Here is a 20,775-nt window from a genome sequence, read left to right on the forward strand (position 1 = left end):
TGTTTTTTACGTAAAATGCATTTCTGAGCTCGAATGGCCATGTCGTAAATATGAAAATGGGCTGAATGGCATCACTGATTTCTTTCGTAGCGTCCGTTCTTAAACTTTTCAAGGAATTTATTACGGTTGGTTTTGGTTAAAATTCCGAAGGAATAAGCACTTTTACTTTTCCTATTCATAAAAATACAGTAAGTTAATAAAATGTAAGTATTAAATTTAATTTTTTTATATTATTGTTTTTAAATTGCAGGTTAGGTTAGGTTTGGCAGCCGCATCGCACATAGAGACAACGATGCCACTTAGACCACGAAATGGGTCCGTTGTGAGCCGCGGGGGCTGGGCTACATTTTCCTTTCCATATTGAACCATCACTTTTGACAAAGCGTAAAAGGTTGTTGATACCTAAAGTGTAAGATTATCTATATTCGTTAAGAAGTAGGATCTTAAATATCGGTTCCTGCTTCTGGCTAGAGCTGGGCTTGTGCAAAAAAGGAGCTCCGATACTCCCCAACGTGCAAAGATCCAAAAATCTTCCCCATAATCTTCCTCTCAATCATTCCAAGGGACCCCTCATCGGATATTGTTAACGTCCCTACAGTAGAACGGAAATGACAACTTAGTCCAAAGTAGCACTTGTTGGCAAGAGCGACTCTTCGTTGGGTTTCAAGGCTGACATTTTTATCGGTGTTAATGCTGGTTCCTAAGTATACGAAGACCTTTACAACCTCGAAATAATAACTGTCAACAGTGACGTGAGTGCCGATACGCGAGTGCGCCAACTGTTTGTTTGAAGACAGGAGGTACTTCGTTTTGTCCTCGTTCACCACCAGACCCATTCGGTTTGCCTCTTTATCCAGTTTGGAGAAGGCAGAACTAACAGCGCGGTTGTTAAGGCCGATGATGTCAATATCATCGGCATATGCCAGCAATTGTACGCTCTTATAAAAAATTGTGCCTGAGCGATTAAGTTTTGCGGCTCGTACGATGCTCTCCAACATCAGGTTAAAGAAGTCACACGACAGCGAGTCACCCTGCCTGAAACCTAGTTTGGTATCAAACGGCTCGGAGAGGTCCTTCCGAATTCTGACGGCGCTGCTGTTATTGAGCAACGTATTAGTTTTGTGGGGACACCAAATTTAGACATCGCGGCTTACAGGTAACTCCTTTCCGTACTGTCGAATGCAGCTTTGAAGTCGACGAAAAGATGGTGTGTGTCGATTCTCCTTTCGTGGGTCTTTTCGAAGATTTGGCGTATTTTAAATATTTGGTCGATGGTAGACTTTCCAGGCCTAAAGCCACACTGATAAGGTCCAATCAGTTGGTTGACGGTGGGCTTCAACCTTTCATACAATACGCTCGCTAGAACCTTAAAGGCGATGTTTAGAAGACTAATCCCGCGGTAATTGGCACAGATTGCAGGATCGCCCTTCTTATGGATTGGGCAATCGCCAGACATGCTTTCAGCCGACCATATTTTGCATAGGAGCTGATGCATGCACCTCGCCGCCATGTTTGAATTCTCACCTCGTCATGGTCGGGTAGCGGAATGACAATTCCGTCGTCAACGATTGGGGTTCGGGATCTTCACATTCTCTGCGACATGCGCAGCTATCACTGTTTAAGAGGTTCGAGAAGTGTTCCCTCCATAATTTAAGAATGCCCTGGATGTAAGTCACCAGATCGCCGTCTTTGTTCTTACAGGAAAGCGCCGCGGTCTTAAACCCTTCTGTAAACCGCCGAACTTTTTGGTAGAATTTTCGGGCGTTGTTCCTTTTGGCCAGCATCTCAAGCCCTTCGCACTCACGTATTTCAGCCTATCGTTTCTTTTGTCGAATAATACGTCTCTCTTCCTTTCTTAGCTCTCTGTAGAGATCCCACATGGCTCGCGTTGCGCCCGATCGCAGCGTGGCTTTATAGGCAGCATCTTTTCTTTCGGCGGCAGCATGACATTCTTCGTTGTAGAGAACGAGAAATGTTGCTTCATTGTTCGTGCATGCTGGTTTGTTCGGCAGTACTCTCGGAGAGCAGGAGTGAGAGACGAGTGGCCAATATCCTGACTGTCTGTTGTGATTGCACCTGTTCAAATAAAGTTAGTTGGGTTAAAAATGAGTCTGTAAATTGTTTTTAGACGGGGTTAGGCTATATTTAAACCTTCACGGAAATATGCCAAACAGATTAGGAAAAAAACAAAATCGTCTCTCCTGTAAAATTTGAGTTTTGGAGCTAACTTTCACGCTGTTCAAATGGTGTTTTTTTGCCAAAAAAATACCCATATTAATTATTTTAAGAAATTGAATTCTATTGTATAATCATTTTATTTTATTTTGCTTATGAAAAATTATTATTATTTGATATATTAGTATTTAGCCTCAGAAATAATAGCTAAATTTATTTTTATCTTTTCCGCACCGCACCGATTGGTGTGGCCACTAAAACAGTTCCTCCTCTCCTTCTCGAGAGACACCTTTCCATCCAAAGTATTAAAGGCCATTGTAATTTCGACCATCTCTGCTTCATCCTTTTATTTTTTCCTCTGTTGTTTGTTTTTGATTTTGGTTATTCATTTTCAGTTTTTTAGAGTCCCGACTTTAGGCTGCTATCCACACTGGAAGGAGCAGTTTTCCTAAGTGTGCCCATAGTTAACTATGCAAGCAGGGAGGCCCTGCAAAGGTTGACTCTACACTTCATGGGCAATAGTGTTCAGATCTGAAATATTTTTCAGTATATCGTAATTAGGATCTTACTGGCCTCGATCCTGAAGACCTTTACTGCGCTGCCGCTGAAGGTTCTCGGGTATGTGAGGCCTTTTCAGGCGAGTCTCTTCCTCTCCTACCGGATGTATTCTTTTTCTCGACCCGCTGGGGTATTTTCGCACCGCATGGTAACCACTTATTTTTCATTTAATATATATTTTTTTTATTCAGTTATAATGAAAATTGAGTATTAAAAAAATTGAGATCAAAAAGTAATTATTATGTAATCTTTGGAGCAAAACATCGTACGTCAGTCAAAATCGAATTTTTTGAAAAGGAAACAAAGTCTAAAAATAATTGTTATTTTTCATTTTCATCACGCTCATAAAATAAAAATAATTGAAAAATGCAAGGATGCAAAATTTTTTTATAAAATTTTTTCCGTTCATAATTTTATAAAAAAATTATATTTCACCAAAAACGTGCGCTAAGTATAAAAGTTTTGCAGTCGCCCGAACGAATTGGCTTAATTTAATTTAGATATGCTTATTTAATTTTTTTGTTCAATAAATTCTAAAAAACATGCATTTATATTTAATTTAATTACGAATTTATTCATACTGCCCTATACTTTTTCAAGCACTGCCCCCAAGCCCCAATGCGTACATAGAAAAAGCATAACAAACTTTATTGGCATTTCGTACAAGTAGATTTGACAAGGCAATAAATGTTATCAATAGCAAAAAAAAATAACAACAACAAATACTTCAGTAAGTACAGCTCAGAACATATGAAACAGCAGCAAAAACAAAACAGCTACGATAGTCATAAATAACAAAAGCTGTTTCCTTTGCTGTGGCATTCGTATTAGAAATACAACAACAGGTACGGTTTAAGGCCAGTGACGAAAGAGGCCGACATTTGGGCGCTTTATTTAATGGTGCCTCCTAATAGGGGGCAACTCCGGATGTTATTTGTATATTAACAAGCAGATAAACTGTAAAATTTTCTGAATTTTCTATTTGCTGTCTTCCATTGTTGACAACCTGTAACTCACAACTGATAGGAACAAACAAAAAACAGCAAACGAAATGTGAAATGTCACCTCGACAATGAGCATCGACTTTAAATTGATTGATCGATATTTTACGAGATATCGATTACTACAGCCATCTACCGAGAATATAATGGAGATCTTTTTCCTCAAACTAATATCATATAAAAATTAGCACCAAGAATTGAAGTAGTTCATATAATTCATAATTCTTACACGATTTCAATAAAAGGGGACTTGAATGTCTTGATGCTTGAGAGAAGGATCATTAAGTTTTATTTCAACTAAAAGAAATGGGTTAGATTCTACTTCAGCCACAATTGTTATTCCTAGTACATCTGTATGATTAGAAAAATCAGGAAGGCTGATGATTTTAAGTCACTATTTTAAGGAGGAAGATTATATAGAGATTCTCATCAAAAATCGTTTAAAGAAAAAGGAAAAACGACGCTGGCGCTTAAATAATGATGCTTTCAGTTCACCTACATTCACTTATTATTATTACTTTTTTTTGGACTATTACAGAGCTGTTGAGATGGTAGCATTTTCGGGCAGTTAGCACCGTATTTCTCCGAACTTAAAATAGACCTCTCTACCGGCACACTGTAGGTTGAGGGTCGGACTAGGGCAATCTTTCCAAATAGGCAGGATTGGATCGAGAGGAAAATCTGCACCGAAGGTTGCATCTCTGTCTTCACTGACGGTTACAAGATGGAATCGGTAGTCGGAGCAGGGGTTTTCTATAAATCAGCCAATTTACCCATCTCCTTTAAATTGCCGAAAACTGCTAGTGCTTTTCAAGCAGAAGTCTTTGCGATCCTGCAGGTATGCAAAATGTTTAGGAAACGCGTTAGCGAGGGAGATATTAACATTTTCTCCGATAGTCAAGTCGCGATCAAAGCACTGACGACGCCATGGTGCAGAACGAAATTAGTAAACTCCTGTAAGAATGAGATCAAATCCCTTGGGTGTGCAGGTAACATTTCTCTAATCTGGGTTCCAGGACATAGGAACATAGAGGGAAACGAAATTGCTGATGAGCTTGGCAGGAAGGGGATTGAGTTGGCATTAGATACCTCCTACCCGGTCATCGGAATCCCCCTGACAGTTGTTAAAGGGGAACTGCACAAATTATTTCTCAGGAAAGCGCAGAAAAGATTGAGCTCCATTTCTTCATGTGCTATTTCGAAAACCCCTTTGGCCCCAATACGATATGCGAAGGATTCAGAAAGAGACCTAGGGACTCCACACCATTCAATTTCCAAACTCATAGCTGTGTTTACCGGTCACTGGGCGATGGGCACACACGCGGAAAAGCTAGGGTTATCATTTAACCCCCATTGTAGCAGCTGTTTCCACAGAGAAGGAGACTGTTGAGCACTTTCTCTGTAAATATCCGGGTTTGGCAGCGAGACGATTAAGGTCGCTCCAGCATGGGGCAGTGCGCCAAGCTAAATCCAATCAATCTCCTCCATTATATCAACAGCTCTGGCTGGTTGTAGATATCGGCCAGTTGGAGGTCTCGTAATGGTATCAAAACGGCGCTTCAGTGCTACCTCAGGCGTACCAGACTGGGCCCTTTTTGGGACTAGATTTCTGTCAGCTCTTTCTGAAAACGCGCCTTTTTTCGCAACTTCAAAGTTCATTAAAAGCAACAGGATTTTAATACTTAGAAAGTAAAGAGAGTTCTAGTAAATATTTCTCTGGTATCCTCGCTACTAACCTTTTGACAGACAATGCGAAATGAGGTGAAAAATTCATGACCCTTTCACAATTCGGGGCGTTTTTTCGTTATTACTTCACGGAGCATAGCAAAAACGTGATCTTAACTAGTATGTGACCTTCAAGTTTAGCTTCAGTAGCCGTTTTTTTCAAGCTTCATGTGAAATTTCAAAACAATTCCTTTTTCTATTGTTGCACTTAACATTTTCTCAATTTAATTTAAAAAATATACCCCTATGAACAAAAGTTTACGACTCTTCAGTATCGTTATTTAATTCAGGTAGCTACAAAATCGACTGTATGAGTTGACGTTGACTAGTTTTAATTATCTGGTAGCAATCGCCTATACTTTGCAGAAATTAAAATTTTAGACGTTTATAAAGAAATGAAAAATAAACTGATGATGGCTCATGATTCAATTATTAAAGGTTTGCTCACTAGTGACATTCGATTTTTGACACTGCCTTACAAAATGTTGTATTTAAGAAGATGAATAAAGTGGAACAAATTAAATCTTTTTTGGTAAAAATGGTAGCAAACCATTAAATGGAAACAATCTGCGAACGGTTTAAAAAATTAAATTTTTATTAATATTTGAATGTAAATAATGGTACAAATAGAAGTTATTAGCGGAAATTGCCAAGTCCAACATTTAAACAAGAAATTACTTCACTTAATCCAAGATTTTATTTTGTGAATTAATTTTTAAATTTAAAACCAATCGCGAAGTGGCGAAGTTTCGCCGATATGAAACTTTTTTGTTAAAAATAAATAATTAATTGGCACGTACAATACTGTTAGGTGTTTGACCGAGATCTTCCTCCTATTTGTAGCGCGCGTCTTGATGTTATTCCATAAAAGGAAGGACATACAGTTTTAAGCGCATTCCGGTAGATAGTTTTTTATGTGTAGCTTTTTCATACTGGTACTGTGCTTTGCTAAGCCTCCTCTGGACACTTCATCCATCCATGGGAAGGTAGGCTCATTGGAAACAAGTTCCGCCAATCCCAACTTTTTTATAACAAGGTCTTAAACGTTATCGATCGCGTCGGGACTATCCAATTATTCTCCCTGCAACTCTTTGGGAAATGCTAGCTGTTTGCAAAACATGAATTCCGTCTAAATCACTACATCATAAGAAATAAAGCTTTGTAAATTCACCACTCATAGATCTCGCATTGCGTCAAATACTCTATTATGTTTTGACTTAAGCGATATGTATTTCATGTCATAGTCCTGAACATACCGATGAAAACTCTTTAGCGAGTTGTTGCTCGTAAGCAGACCATTTTGAAAATGTTATGTTTTTTCTACAAATTTTACTTTTCCTCCAGTTTTACTAAAAAATTCTAGAGCTAGCAACCCAGTGCCTTGCTAAGGGAGCCGATTTGTCAAGAGAGAACGAGAAAGCTGTTTACTGAGCAAACCTTTTTGTATCATTGAATCATGATGATGGCTAACATAAAAGGGCGCTTTATATGCTACTGCACACCCCAGCTCCCATTTCAGCCAGAACCGGGCCTGAATATCAACATAAGCGATACACACACACACATACACATGAGTAGGTACGTATACATGTGCGCACTTCGGCGAGTATCAATCGGCAGACGCAAATGCTGCCCTAAGCAAGTCAAATCAGTAGCGTTGCCGTCGCTGTCGCTTTCATTCCATTTGCTGTTGCTTTTAAAAATTCAATTCATAATTGACGCCGCAACAAAGCGCAACATAACGCCGGTTGAGTTACTCCTTCGATAGGCAAAAGGATCGTTTCCAAATTGGGTTTAAGGAAACTTTCGACAAAAACAAAACAAAAAAATTGTGCAACTACGGACACACAGCTTGAAAGATGCATCGTACGGAAAGCTTACAAAGCCTTGCCAAAATCTTCATTTTGGCATTTCTGTGCAGTGAAATGCATTCAAGTAAGTTGTGAAGTAAAGCAAACAACCGAAAATAAAAAATAAAAACAAAAACAACTAATAATAATAGCAAGTGTTTGGGAGTACCTGGTGTTTGTATGTGCAATGCATTTGCACAAGTGGTTTTTGAAAAGTGTTAATTAGACACTGAAGTGGCAGCAAATGAAGTGAACAATAACAAAATGCAACAAAAAAATTAGTGATCGAACGATGATTGAGTCACTTAAGTGCCGTATATTTGTTTGTTTTTCGGATTCTTTAATTTCTATTTTCTATCCGTGCACACTGGTGAAATGGGGCACAGGGGTTTTGTTCACCGAATGGTTACTTGAAATGGGCTAACGGAAACGAGATAGGTATAGGTCATGGTGTAATGGTGATGAGGTGATGTCAGTAACTTAATCGGACATTTTCGGCAGGTCTATTCTGGTTATGCATTTTAAGACAATAAAAACGGGAACGGAACGCGCACTTGTGTTCAAGGGAATTATAATCGGTTGGTGCGTGACTACCAGTCGGAGGGGCACGGGTCGAAACCCCGGACACGGAACATTAAATGATTGAAACAATTATTCTAATAGCAGTTGCCCCTCTGCAGGTAGTGACAAGCCTCCGAGTGTATTTCTGCTGTTGCCGTTCGGAGTCTGCTAAAAAGAGGGGTAGCTCGGCTAAAAAACCAAGTGTATATAATATTTATATGTTGCTTGTATATATCAGTATCAAGGAAACGAGATAGATATAGACTTTTACCAAATACATCAAAATACTCGAAACGATTAGAGAAGGTGATTTAGCCACCTTAACACGAACAAAAATTGATATACATATTTCAATGAAACTTAGTACAAAAGTTATTCACAATCTAAGCCAGTTTGGTACTGAAAATTGGTCAAGAACCTCGACTGTCTCCCATTTAACGGTTATTAAAAAAAAACAAAAAAAAAAAATTTAAAAAATTGATATTTCTGCTATAAATAGCGCAAAATTACTTACATTTGGTGGAAGTAATTAAGCAAAGAGAAGAAATATGGCGAAGTTTTAAAACATTGACCCTCCTTTTGGAATTTTTTTTTTAATATACGGTAAATAACAATAAATTATTATTTTAAATACAATAAAAGGAGCACTAGCTGCCAGGAACTTGCGTTCATCTCAATAACGACTTAAGGGGTTATACCTATATACTGGGTTGCCCATATTCGACGGACCCATGTGTTTTTTTTTTAAATCAAAGAAAAACACAATTTTTTTGAAATTGACGATAATAATCATTTTATTTGGTTGAAGTAGATTTGTTGACATCACTTTTTGAATATGATATCTCTCAAATGACCGCCTTGAGCCTGTACGGCGTATTGTGCCCCTTTTGCATCACAGCATTTTCCATAGTTTTAGCTAACATTTTGGCTGGAATAGCGGCTATTCCCCCACGAATGTTGTTCTTGAGCTCTTCTATGGTCTTTGGCTTATTAATATAAACCTTTGATATCAAACGGCAAGGAAACAATTTCTTCAAAAAATCGATTGTGGTGCGAGCTGTGTATGGTGGAGCGCCGTCTTGTTGAAACCAGAACTGCCTCATACGCTTTCGACGAATAATTGGCATCACAAAAGTGGTTATCATATCGCGATAACGCTCCTGATTGACGGTAACAGCTTGACCATCTTCATTTTCGAAGAAAAACGGCCCAATAATCGTAAATACGGCTATTTTGCTTGTTTACCGTCCCATTCAATAAGAAATGAGCCTCATCGGACATGCTGATTTTGTTCTTCTTTTGTCTTCTTTTGTTGAATGTAAATTTCAACAATTTGGGAGCGCTCGCGTGGCGTGTACTGTTCCATGGTAAAAATCTGCTTGGACTGACGCTTCCAACGCGGTATGTCATTAAGCGATCTGACGTCTCTGTCAAAAGATACAGGGTTGCCAGATGGGTCCGTCGAATATGGGCAACCCTGTAGTTAGGACGCCGTAAAAAAGCGAATTTTCCAGAATTTTTTCTGAGAAAACTTTTAAATTTATTGATCTACAAATTTGTACACATATTATGTTTTTTTAACTGTATTTTAAGACTTAGTATTAATAAAAATATTTATTTGGAAAGGAGCTACGGCTGATCTCCGGGAGCTCCTCTCAAAAAAGACGTTTTGCGGTGCCCACTTATCTCTGAACTGGATTTTCTGATATTAAAAAACCAAACAGATTTCGTTACAGTAATGTTAAATCTAGTAATTAACTGAAGGAATAAGCAAGATACATTTGTTTTTGGCAAAATGGAGAATGGACAACATTTCGGCCTTAAATTGTTTATAAAAAAATATTTATCGGTGAGAAAAAACTGCGATTAATTACTAAAAAATATCTTTAAGAAGCTCGTGTTAAAATTTGAGACTAATCGGTTTAGCCGCTTTCAAGTAATTTTGGTCACCGACTTTGAAAACACCATTTTGAGAAAAACGCGTTTAAGGGGGGAGCCTGCTTTAGAGGCTTCAAAAAATCGATTTTTTCGTGGATTTTTTTGAGAAGGAAAGAAATACTCGATTGAAATGAAACTTTCAAGTTTTATTGTTATGTATTTCAACTGTCTTCTCAAATTTTTTCATTAAAATATATGTCGTATTACCTGCATTTTGCCGAGGCGCCTCGAGTGGGCATGTGTCGTGCGGCGGGAAAGATGCAGGTCGCAATTTTCATCTAAAACTAAAAACCCAAAAAAAAAATTATTTTAGTATAGTATAGCTTCTAGTTAAACCAAGAAAATTAAACAATAAGTGAGAAATTCAACAATTTTTCGCTAATTAAAAAAAAAATAATTTTTTTGGAAAAACAAATTCACTTTAGATTGTTTAAAAAGTGGGTTAATCATAACTTTCTTAAGGTTTTCTAGGTTCAACTAGAAGAGAATTTAATTTCGAATACAATCAATGTTATCTCGTTTCGATAGGTTAAACGTCCTATCCTTTTTCCCTATCTTTCCCGCCAATTAGAAAAAATCGTAAAAATAAAAAACCGAGAAATCGCACTTCGAGCGATCCGGCCGCTCGTATACCTGCTCGACGCTTGCTCACAATTTCTTCTGTAACTCCGAAAATATTTTGAGTTTACTTCTAGAATTTTGAGGACACATTCTTGGATAGTTTGCGAAGACATTAATGCAAAAAAAACTCGATTTTTTGAAGCCTCTAAGCAGGCTCTCCCCTTAAGCGCCGGCCTTATACTTTCAAGCACTCTGAAACGCTTTTTTTTTTAATTTGCATGTTCTCCGGAACGATATTAAATTTTCTGTGTGTATTCTTAAATGTATGAACATTAGGAAAATAAAATAAAAAAACGATTTTTTGAAAATTCTAACTGTATGCAATCCCTTAATAAAACTCATCCAAATTTGGTGCACGCAATTCTCCCCATCACAAGCCGACTTCTTACATGTTAAGACTAAGTTTTCATGCTGTTAAATTTTCCCTGATGTTACAAGCTGTAACGCTCATTGTGCATGAGTTGGTTGGACTCAAAAAATTAACAGCCAACACAAATTAGACTCTACTAAAATGTATGCGGTTCCCACCGAATTTAGTCTTCCTTATACGTGTTATTTTTTTTTTGTTATTTGTTTTGTTGCTACTGTTAAATTTCATTTGTTTATAAAGTAAGCGAGTGCGATAATTTGATATCTATTACAGTTCACTGCCCTGTACGATACCCCTTTGGCATGCGCCTGTAAATAGGATTCTCTGTTAACTTTAGCATTTTGCAAATTTAACAGGTGGGCCGACAGTGGCGAGTGAGAAGTAAATAATGAATTTCGTGTTAGCAAACCCAATCGCCTGTTGTTAAGTGTACGGATGTGCGCATATATATTTACAATATTAGTCAACGACTTTCATTAAGAATTCGTTAGAACAAATATTTTAATTTGCAATAATAAAAAAAGCAGGAAACAAGCGCTTAGAGTATGTATGTAAGTAGGTGTGTGCAAGTGTTTTAATAGGTGCAAATTTCACTTCTTCTTTACCTACTCACATACATTTGTATATTTGTACTTGTGTGTGCTTTTTATTTATACAGAATTTGAGATCAATAGTTCAAATGGAAAAGTAAAAAAGAAAAAAAAAACAATCACGGCTTTCGAGCTTTGATTTTGAACTTGTCACTATTTTATATATAAATGATTGTGTGCGAATATGTAAGTATGTACACCCAGCGACAAAGCGATAGCACATTCACAATTTGGTGAGTTTTGACTGTTTGTCTTTAGTTTTTTAATGCCCATGAATTCAAACACTTTCAAGGTCATTTGCGAAGTTTTGGCAGTATGGGTACATAGATATTAAAACAAAGGTTAGGTTACTAATTTTTTCCCCTAGCTCAAATTTAAGGGGTAGCAATTTTTTGGTCACCCTATTAACCACCTCAGAAGCGATAGAATTTCCTACGATATCACTGTGATTGCTGCCTCGCTTTCGGCGACGCTTTGTTACTTCTAGTTTGGAAGATTTTTTTATTTAACTTTACATGCAATATATATATATATATATACATACATGGTAATTAGAGTAACTCACGAGCCGAAAAATGTTTCTTAAATTAAAATTGACACGCGTCCCATTAGCAGCCAACTAACACCTCATAGTTTCAAAGTTCATCCATGTATGTATTGATATGCATATGTATGTATATGTATGAGTGTATGTTTGTGTCATACGTAAGTTTTTTTAGTTTATGAAACTTCACCACTTTGACCCGATTTACACGAGGAGACATCTGGAAGGAAAACATTTTGTTCGGGGGCGAAGGACGATCGGGGAAGAGAGAAGGGATTTTGTCTCCCCTACTCGGCGACACGCTTTGCTCTTCTTATTCGTATTTCCAATCTTTCCAATTTTTGACAGTTGCTTCATTCGTTTTTTTCTTTTGTGGGAGAAGGTTCTGAGTTATGTGTTGGTTTTCAAGCAAACGGAAGATAACAAAGATGACAAGCATCCGAACACTGCTTGGGAAATGCACGATTATTTTTGCTAGTAAAGTAGGTATAATTTAAAATATATTATGGGGCATGTTTATGTTGAATTCTAATTTTCCTCGCATTTCTAGTTACTCAAGTTAATTTTAAGTTAATTATTTACATATGAAGTATTTTTAATTTAATTTTTTTTATTCAAGTATAAGAATTTATAAATATATTTCAATAAAAAAACAACAAATTATTTATTATTTAACCAGTTTGCATTTTTCATTCATATATTTAAGAAACTGTTGTCGAACGCTCTCTGCTTTACATGTAAGCGCGTGCTAGAATACATCCGAACCAGACGATGCTAAAGTGTTAAATGTCAAAATGTCGCGGAAACATTTTTGCCCGTGTGAACGCGAATGAAACTTCAAAAGAGAACTTCCAGTGTCTCCCTTCCAGATGTCTCCTCGTGTAAATCGGGTCAATGTAATTTAAGCGGAACTACGAGAGAGAACTGAGAGGCGAGTTTCAAAATTGTCAGCTGTAGTAAACAACAATGAAAAGTTAGCTCAGGTGAATGTGAGCACTGGCAGATAACAGCAGAGAGAGTAGAAAGAAAAAATTGTTTGCAAAAACAAAAAAATGTATACAAGCCATTAAAATGTCATCAACTCAAAAACTGAATAGAGAATGTATCAAATTCACTGAGAATCAAATAACGCGATATGCGCAACCTTCTGCACTATTTCAATTGTGGATTTATGGTATATACATACATACATACATACATACATACATGGTACATACATACATATGTAAATTATGCGAATAGGTAGGCGACTAAATATGCATGGAATTGCAAAAATTGCACGGCAAAGTTGCAAAAATTGCAAATTTCACCTTAAAATTGAAATGTAACCCTTAGAGTACGGAGTCGATTTTATAACATAAAGGGAGGGGTGGGGTAACTTGGGTCTCCCAAACGAAAAACTTACATTATAATTATAAATAAATTAATAACATAATGCCACTAATAAGTTTAAAAGATTTAAAATAAAACTCGACTACCTAATAGTCCGGAAGCTAAGGATCATTTTGACCTCATCATTTCATGCCGACTGATTTTAATACTGAAGGCAGACGCCGTCCAATGGATGACGAAACCAACCGTCAGCTAGTCCAGTAGCGGTGGGTACGTGCGTGGGATGCTGCGAAACGTGTCGAAAAAATTTTTTAACAACGCATTTAATACCGGCTGAAATTTTTTTCATGTATTATTCACATCACATCCACCCTATGCACCATCCGTAAATGGGTTTTCGTATTGATTCCAGAAATACCGCCATGCCACAGATGGTGAAGTGGGAGCAGTAAATTGGCAGACGCTGTCTTAGAGAGCTGCAGATTTATCTAAGGAATATGTAGCCTCGATAATCCTCTCCAACATTTCCAAGTCAGTGTCGTCACTATCCGAAGCCAGAAATCTCTCCTCCAGAAGGACCTTGCTGAAGACCCTTCCAGCACCTCCGGGGACCGTACTAATGGGGAGGAGATCCAGGACTAGGTGGCCTCCGTGGGTGTCACTTCCGCCGACCGAGGTCTTTTGGAGGACACAGACGCAGAAGGTCTGGCAGAGCCAGATGAGGATTTTTTCCACATGAGCCTTGCCAACCGCTTTCTCCTTTCCCTCTTTGCCACGCTCTTCGATTTCCCGGCTTCCGTCCCCGCACTGACTTCACAACGCAAGCCCTACGAAACTGGGAAAGGACTTTCAACAGGAGATTGCGATAGCAGCCCTCGTCTCCTCCAGGATACGCTCTCGCTCATATAGATGGGAGACTTTGGTAACGGTTGGGACCTCCAGACTCCATGCACCTGCCGCCGAAGCGGGTGGATTGCCACATGTGTGGCAATGAAGTAAATATCCATTACCGATTATGGTTTTAATTCGGGACTACTCCCTAGCCAGTTGGTTCGCGGATGGCACCCTGATTCTCTGCCAACTTTGAGCCACCTAGCGAGTATTGGAACCTAACCCATCAGGGAAGGCCACTCGTGTGATGCCAGGCCATCACATGGGACGCGCCCAATGGGCAACTCCTCACAGGTCTTATAGAGATGATGACCCATACTACCTTTTTAAACACCCGATTCCCGAATGCCGTTATCGGAGTCGGAGACGAAGAGCTTCAGCTGCCTCGCGAGACCCTTGTTACTTTGACCCGATTACGTTCAGGATATTGCAGTAGGTTAAACTCTTACTTATCAATAATCGACCCCAACATGCTCAATATATGTCCGACATGTGAAGGCACACCGCACGACACTTACCATCTTTTCATATGTCCTATCAAACTTACTCACATAACACCCCTTTGCCTCTGGAACCAACCTGTCGAAACAGCACGTTTTCTGAGCCTACCGTTAGATGAGTTAGACGAACACGGTCAGTGACTACACTGCACTGGCACTACTATAACAACAAAATCAACTGTACTGATGACTTAAATAATATTTATCAGGTGATATAGACTACTAATCTGAATTGTTTTTTTTATATTTTTTTTGTTTTTGTAAATAATCCAAAATATACAATAGTATAGAGTGTTTAAACAAATTTAATCTGAGTACTTCCATTATTTTATAAATTCAGTAAATATTATATTTCGAATTTGTTTTGATCGCTTGCCCGCAAAAACATCTTAGTAGCTGCGGTTCATTATCAATATTTTGGTTTCCAGATTAAATTGAAGGTCAAGTTAGTGCATATAAGTATATGTTCATGGGTGCAGTTGCATAAAATGATACGTATGTATGTGCAGAATTTTGTTTCTTTTTTTAAACTACAAAAATATTATATATACTTACAGGTGGCTCAAAAATAATCATCTTTTTGGCTTTTTTTATCACTTTTTTTACTAAATAAAACAAATGATTTAAAATGATGGAATTCTTTATTTTATCCTTTTTGTTTTATCTGCACCCGCATTATCTCAAATATTTACTACAGAACCGGCTGTAGAGTTGCATACATAGGTTTATAATTTTAAGTTGGAAACTTAAAAGTATGGGGGTGTCCATAAAACAAAACAAAAAAATAAAAGAAAATCCTATCAATGCAGAAGCTTCCACATAAACACCGAGGATAAGAAGTATTAGCACACATTTGCAAAAAACTTATGGCCTAGTAACCGCTTGGAGGCTCAGTGTGCGATTTCGAACTGAGTGCTTGCGTGCTTGGTCAAGTTCAAGTTTATCAGTCACATAATTAATTCCTTCAATTCCTTCACCTTATCACGATAATTGGTTTGGAAAATTTTTCAAGTCGATAGCAAAAGTGATATATTGACACACATAAAGAGCGCAGTTAAAGCAACGCGAAAAAAGTATAAAACCATTTATGAGCATCAACGCGCGGCACGTGCTGCTCATTGCCCGCTTATATGCGAATTTTTGTTTAGTTCGACGGTGATTACGTGCCAACAATCAAATAACATAAAGTCTACTTCGAATCCAATTTAAAGCAACTAAAAAGCGAAATTGTTTTTTTATTTTTTAATTTGCGTATCTACGAGTATTCGATCATTTCTATGCTGAATTAAATTTTTTTCTCTCTCTCTCTCTCTTCTATTCTCCTCTGCTCTTACTCTCCTACGTACACACACTCATACGCACGCAGGCTTCACACAATCCAATGCCGCCGAACATCCATTCAATAATTATCCCAGCAGCATAAATGGTAGCGAAACATTGCTGGAGCATGCGCGCCATCAGGCTTCCATACGCTTGGCCATCCAGGATTACATTTTCGGTGAGGGACATATTTGCGGTGGCGCGATAATAGCCCCCTCCGTTGTGCTCATCGTCGCACAGTGTGTGCATAAGTAAGTTCACGCGCCCAACGCATGCGCGCATAGTTGCATATCATAAAAACATATAAAACTTGTACTTATCAATAATTCCATTATAAATTATGTCAATATTTAACTACTTGTGCTTATGCGTACATTTGTTGGTGTTTATGTAGTTACCAGACCCAGACGGCGCGTCACCCGGCTGAACTGAAAGTGGTTATGGGCACATTGAATCGTTATCAACGCGACGAACACACGCTAGTATATGGAGTGACTCACGTCCATCAGCCGAAAACTTTCAATGCACGCACTTTGCGCGATAACATAGCGATCATAATGCTGGAGCGGGATATTCCACCCGCGCATCCCACCGTGCAGCCGGCCAGTTTGAGTTGGAAGACGTTCCGCAGCGGTGAAGTGGGAGAAAATCTGAGCGACGCAATGAAGCAGCAAACGTATGAGGTTACCAGCTGGTTCGCTACAGAGAAGGTAGGAGATGGAATTGTTTTTGTTTGTTTTTTCGAATGAGAAATTAAATTTGGGGTAATTGTGAATTTATTGGCATACTTGGGAAGTTGGAGAGCAATAGTCAGAGAGGGGAAGTGAAATGCATTGTGTTCAGTGAGCTCTGTTAGCGGGTGATCAGCGGAATGCTATGGAAAGGAAGTAAAATAATTTTAATAAAAAGGAAAAATAAATAAATAGAAAGTAAAATAAAACAAAATAAAATAAAATAAAATAAAATAAAATAAAATAAAATAAAATAAAATAAAATAAAATAAAATAAGATAAAATAAAATAAAATAAAATAAAATAAAATAAAATAAAATAAAATAAAATAAAATAAAATAAAATAAAATAAAATAAAATAAGATAAAATAAAATAAAATAAAATAAAATAAAATAAAATAAAATAAAATACCGACCGAACAATTTTAACAAATGCCACAAGTGCCGTAAATCTCAAGCGACTGGTTATATAGTTGATATTGCTGTTCCTCTAAACAGAAACATGCAAAAAACATATGCAGGAAAAATATCCAAATATTCTGACTTAGGCATTGATGTCAAACGCCAGTGGAAGCTAAGGAAGGTGCACATACTACCAATTATCATCTCAGCCCACGGACTAGTGCATAAAAACTTAGCAGACAACGTCAAAACTCTTCAACTCCCAGAATATTTAATTTTCGACATGCAGAAAGCAGCTTTACTCAATTCTTGTCACATAGTCCGAAACTTTTTACAGTAAACGTTTTTCTTGTTAGTAAATTTGTTAACTATTTTGTATAATATTTAATTTAATTTAATATTAATTAATATATTTAATTGTAATATTTTGTAGCTGTTATAAATTATTGGCTTGCAGCTAAGCTGTCGCCAAGTAATGTGAAACACTCCTTTTCGGGATGATATAAAAAAAAAAAAAAAAAAAAAATAAAATAAAATAAAATAAAATAAAATAAAAAAAAATAAAAGAAAATGAAATGCAGAAAAAAAATTAAAAAAAATTAAAACAAATTAAAATAAAACAAAAAAAAAATTATAACAAATTAAAATAAATTGAAATAAAAGAAATCAAATTAAAGTAATATAAAGTAAAATAAAATAAATAAATAAAGTAATATGAATAATAAATAATTGTAACCAAAAAAAAAAGGTAAAATAAAAACAAGTAAGTAAAAATAAGTAAAAGTGAAATAAAATTGAAATTAAAATAAATCAAATTAAAGCAAAATAACTTCACATTAAAAGAACTAAAAATGTTGTGGCCTTAATCTATTGTCAAGTCCTGCCCCTAAGCCTCTTAAGTCTAGACTCTATTCTGCATGCATAACTTTAACCCTTCCGTTCCTGAATACGAATTTCACCTCCTTAAGAAAAGCTATACAGCTTATTTATGCTCCAGCAGACGATTGTATATATGTATGTATGTACGTATAATAAGCGCTTGCATCCTGTTTTTGTTTATTACCCGAACGCCTCCTCCGATTCCATAAATGGGCAACCTACAGTTTTACGCCACCTCCGAACGGCGACCAACTCGTGACGAAAAAGTTAAAGCCTGCTTGCGACGGACTAAAAGACAGCCAAACCGCTATTTTCCACTTTGTATTCATTCACTCGAAACTTCAGCTTCAGCTAAATAATGATTTAGATAAGTCTAGAAATTACGTTCCAAAATGTTAGAAATGCCATATTTTTACCCCATTTTTTCCGCCTAAATTTCCCTCAAGCTATTTTATATATTATTTTTTATTATATTTTGATTTACCCCTCCATTTCAGCAAATTCCCTACACCCAGCTCATGTCGCTGAATGCTACACAGTTGAGTGACGCGCCATGTGTGGCTAAGTTTGGCTCACTCTACGGACCGGATATGGTGTGTATGGGCTATCAACATCCACTACAAGAAGCTGCCTGTGAGCAAGACGCCGGTGCACCTTTGGTCCACAACAATCAGCTGCTGGCGCTCACCTCAATTCAGAGCGTCGACTGCAAACAGAGTCTACAACCAACTGCTTTCGTCGATGTCGCTCACCACAGCAAGTGGATCTCGGAGCAAATAGGCGATGGCACAAATTGCAATAGTTCCATATGGGGTACATTGGCTTTCCTAATCTTCACAATATGGACGGCGCGGCGTACGAAATGGGTCAAATTTTTGCCTTGAAGGAAAATTCTGAAGGGAGAAATTAGTTCTTAGTTAGATAAGATTAAGTGTAGTTTGTTGGTTTTGAAACTATTCGTACCAAAGTTTTAGGTTAGGTTAAGAATAAACGAATTAAGGCTGAATTTTGTAATGCTGAGAATTGTAATTTTTCTTATACATATTTTTGAATGTCGAATTGTATCTTATGCTGTGTTTTTGCAACACTTTTACTCACCGATATTCAGCAGGGATAGAAGTAATGAGCATAAATGATTAATTTTTAACTCGAGTTAACATCAGAGTCTCGTATTTCATTTATTTTGTTCCATCTTGTACGAACAACTCTTAAGCGATTTGATTTTGGTTTTAGCATATTTTTATTTTGAACAACTGATTTGAGGCTAAACTTGACTCGAGAATTTTTGATGCCCAAATTTTAACCCAAGTTAAGATGCATGCCGATGTATGGAAAACGCGTAAGTCTATTCAATTTGTGTAAGTTCGTTAACTGGACCTAAAAAAGGGTTTTGCTTATGTATCGGTAGAGTTTACCCGCATATTTTTTGCCTTGTTTGTGATAATTTTGATAAACGAAATGTGAATTTTTGTAGATGTAAGTAAAAATAATAAAAGTTATAGTTATTAATTATGAAGTTGAATCGATTACATATTTTTTTAGTGAAATAAAGCTGAATTCCAAATATCAGGTCAGTCCATAAGTTCGTGCGCGTTTTAAAGGGGGTTTTAAAATTTATAAAAAAGATGTTTAAAGTATTTATTAATAAATAATATATTTTCCTTCATTATTTACAATGTCTTCCCAACGTTTAGGCAAATTTTTAATTCCCTGCTCAAAACATTTGTTGTCTTTGGAGGCAAAATACGCTTCGATATCCCTTTTTATAGCTTCTTTTGAGGAGTAGTTCTTGTTACTCATATGGAAAAGGTGATAACCACAAGGTGCAATATCCGGCGAGTTGGTGGATGCGGCATTAGCTCCCATCCGAGCTCGTTCAGCTTGTCGAATGTTTGCTTTGCGGTATGAGGTCTTGCGTTGTCGTGGTGAAACAAAACCTGGCGTCTATTCACTAAAGACGGCCGATTTTTGTTAAGTGCCTCATTCAGGTTTGATAGCTGATGGGAATAATAATTAGCAGTTATCGTCTGGTTTGGTTCCAGAAGTTCATAATAAACAATACCGGCCATATCCCACCAAATAGACAGGAGAATCTTCTTGGGGTGAAGGTCATCTCTAGGGGTCGGTTCTGGGGTTTCATCTCTATCTAACCATTGGCGTTTGCGAACAGGATTATTGTAAAGGACCCATTTTTCATCATCATCAGTAACGATACGGTTCAAAAAACTTTAATTTTCAAGCCGTTGCAGCAGCTGAGAACACACATTCACTCTCTGCTGAAAGTTGGCGACAGAAAAGTCTATGCGGAACCCATTTTCCCAGCTTTGACACCTTTCCCAACTGAACCAGGTGCCGGTAAACTGTTCCATGCGATGAATTCAACCTCTGAGCTATCATATCGACTGTCGAATTTGGCTCAGCTCCACGAGTTAGAGTAATGCGCCGGAGTTAAAGACTTCGGGACGACCAGGGTGCGGGGCATCCTTCACGAATTTTGAAAACCACTTTTGCGCAGTCCTTACACTCACGGGATCCTCTCTGTGAACAGTGTATATTTCTGCAGCAGCAGTTGTTGCATTTTTACCACTTTTATAAAAAAATACGAAATATGCCTCTTATACGCGTTCGAAGATTCCATTTTATTTTTTAACAACACCTGCTTCTATCCGCGATTAAAATCACTTGTTGAATGCACAATATATCGAAGAAATTATAAATAATTCCGTTATATTCCGCGAATAATTTTTTGTATGCAAAAATCGTACACAACTGAAATTATGGGTAAAA

The 20,775-nt window shown here is 37.2% G+C and overlaps 1 protein-coding gene across 1 annotated transcript; it reads left to right on the forward strand.

The window, feature by feature from the left end:
* The first annotated feature begins 7,075 nt into the window (after window positions 1-7,075).
* On the forward strand, window positions 7,076-19,510 carry LOC128857166 (vitellin-degrading protease). Its single transcript, XM_054092790.1, has 4 exons — window positions 7,076-7,394; window positions 16,023-16,227; window positions 16,371-16,686; window positions 18,486-19,510. The coding sequence occupies exons 1-4, from the start codon at window positions 7,319-7,321 to the stop codon at window positions 18,870-18,872; spliced, it is 984 nt and encodes a 327-aa protein (XP_053948765.1). The 5' UTR covers window positions 7,076-7,318; the 3' UTR covers window positions 18,873-19,510.
* The last annotated feature ends 1,265 nt before the right edge of the window (window positions 19,511-20,775 follow it).

The sequence above is a fragment of the Anastrepha ludens genome, chromosome 3 (genome assembly GCF_028408465.1).
Source record: "Anastrepha ludens isolate Willacy chromosome 3, idAnaLude1.1, whole genome shotgun sequence".
Classification (NCBI taxonomy): Eukaryota; Metazoa; Arthropoda; class Insecta; order Diptera; family Tephritidae; genus Anastrepha; species Anastrepha ludens.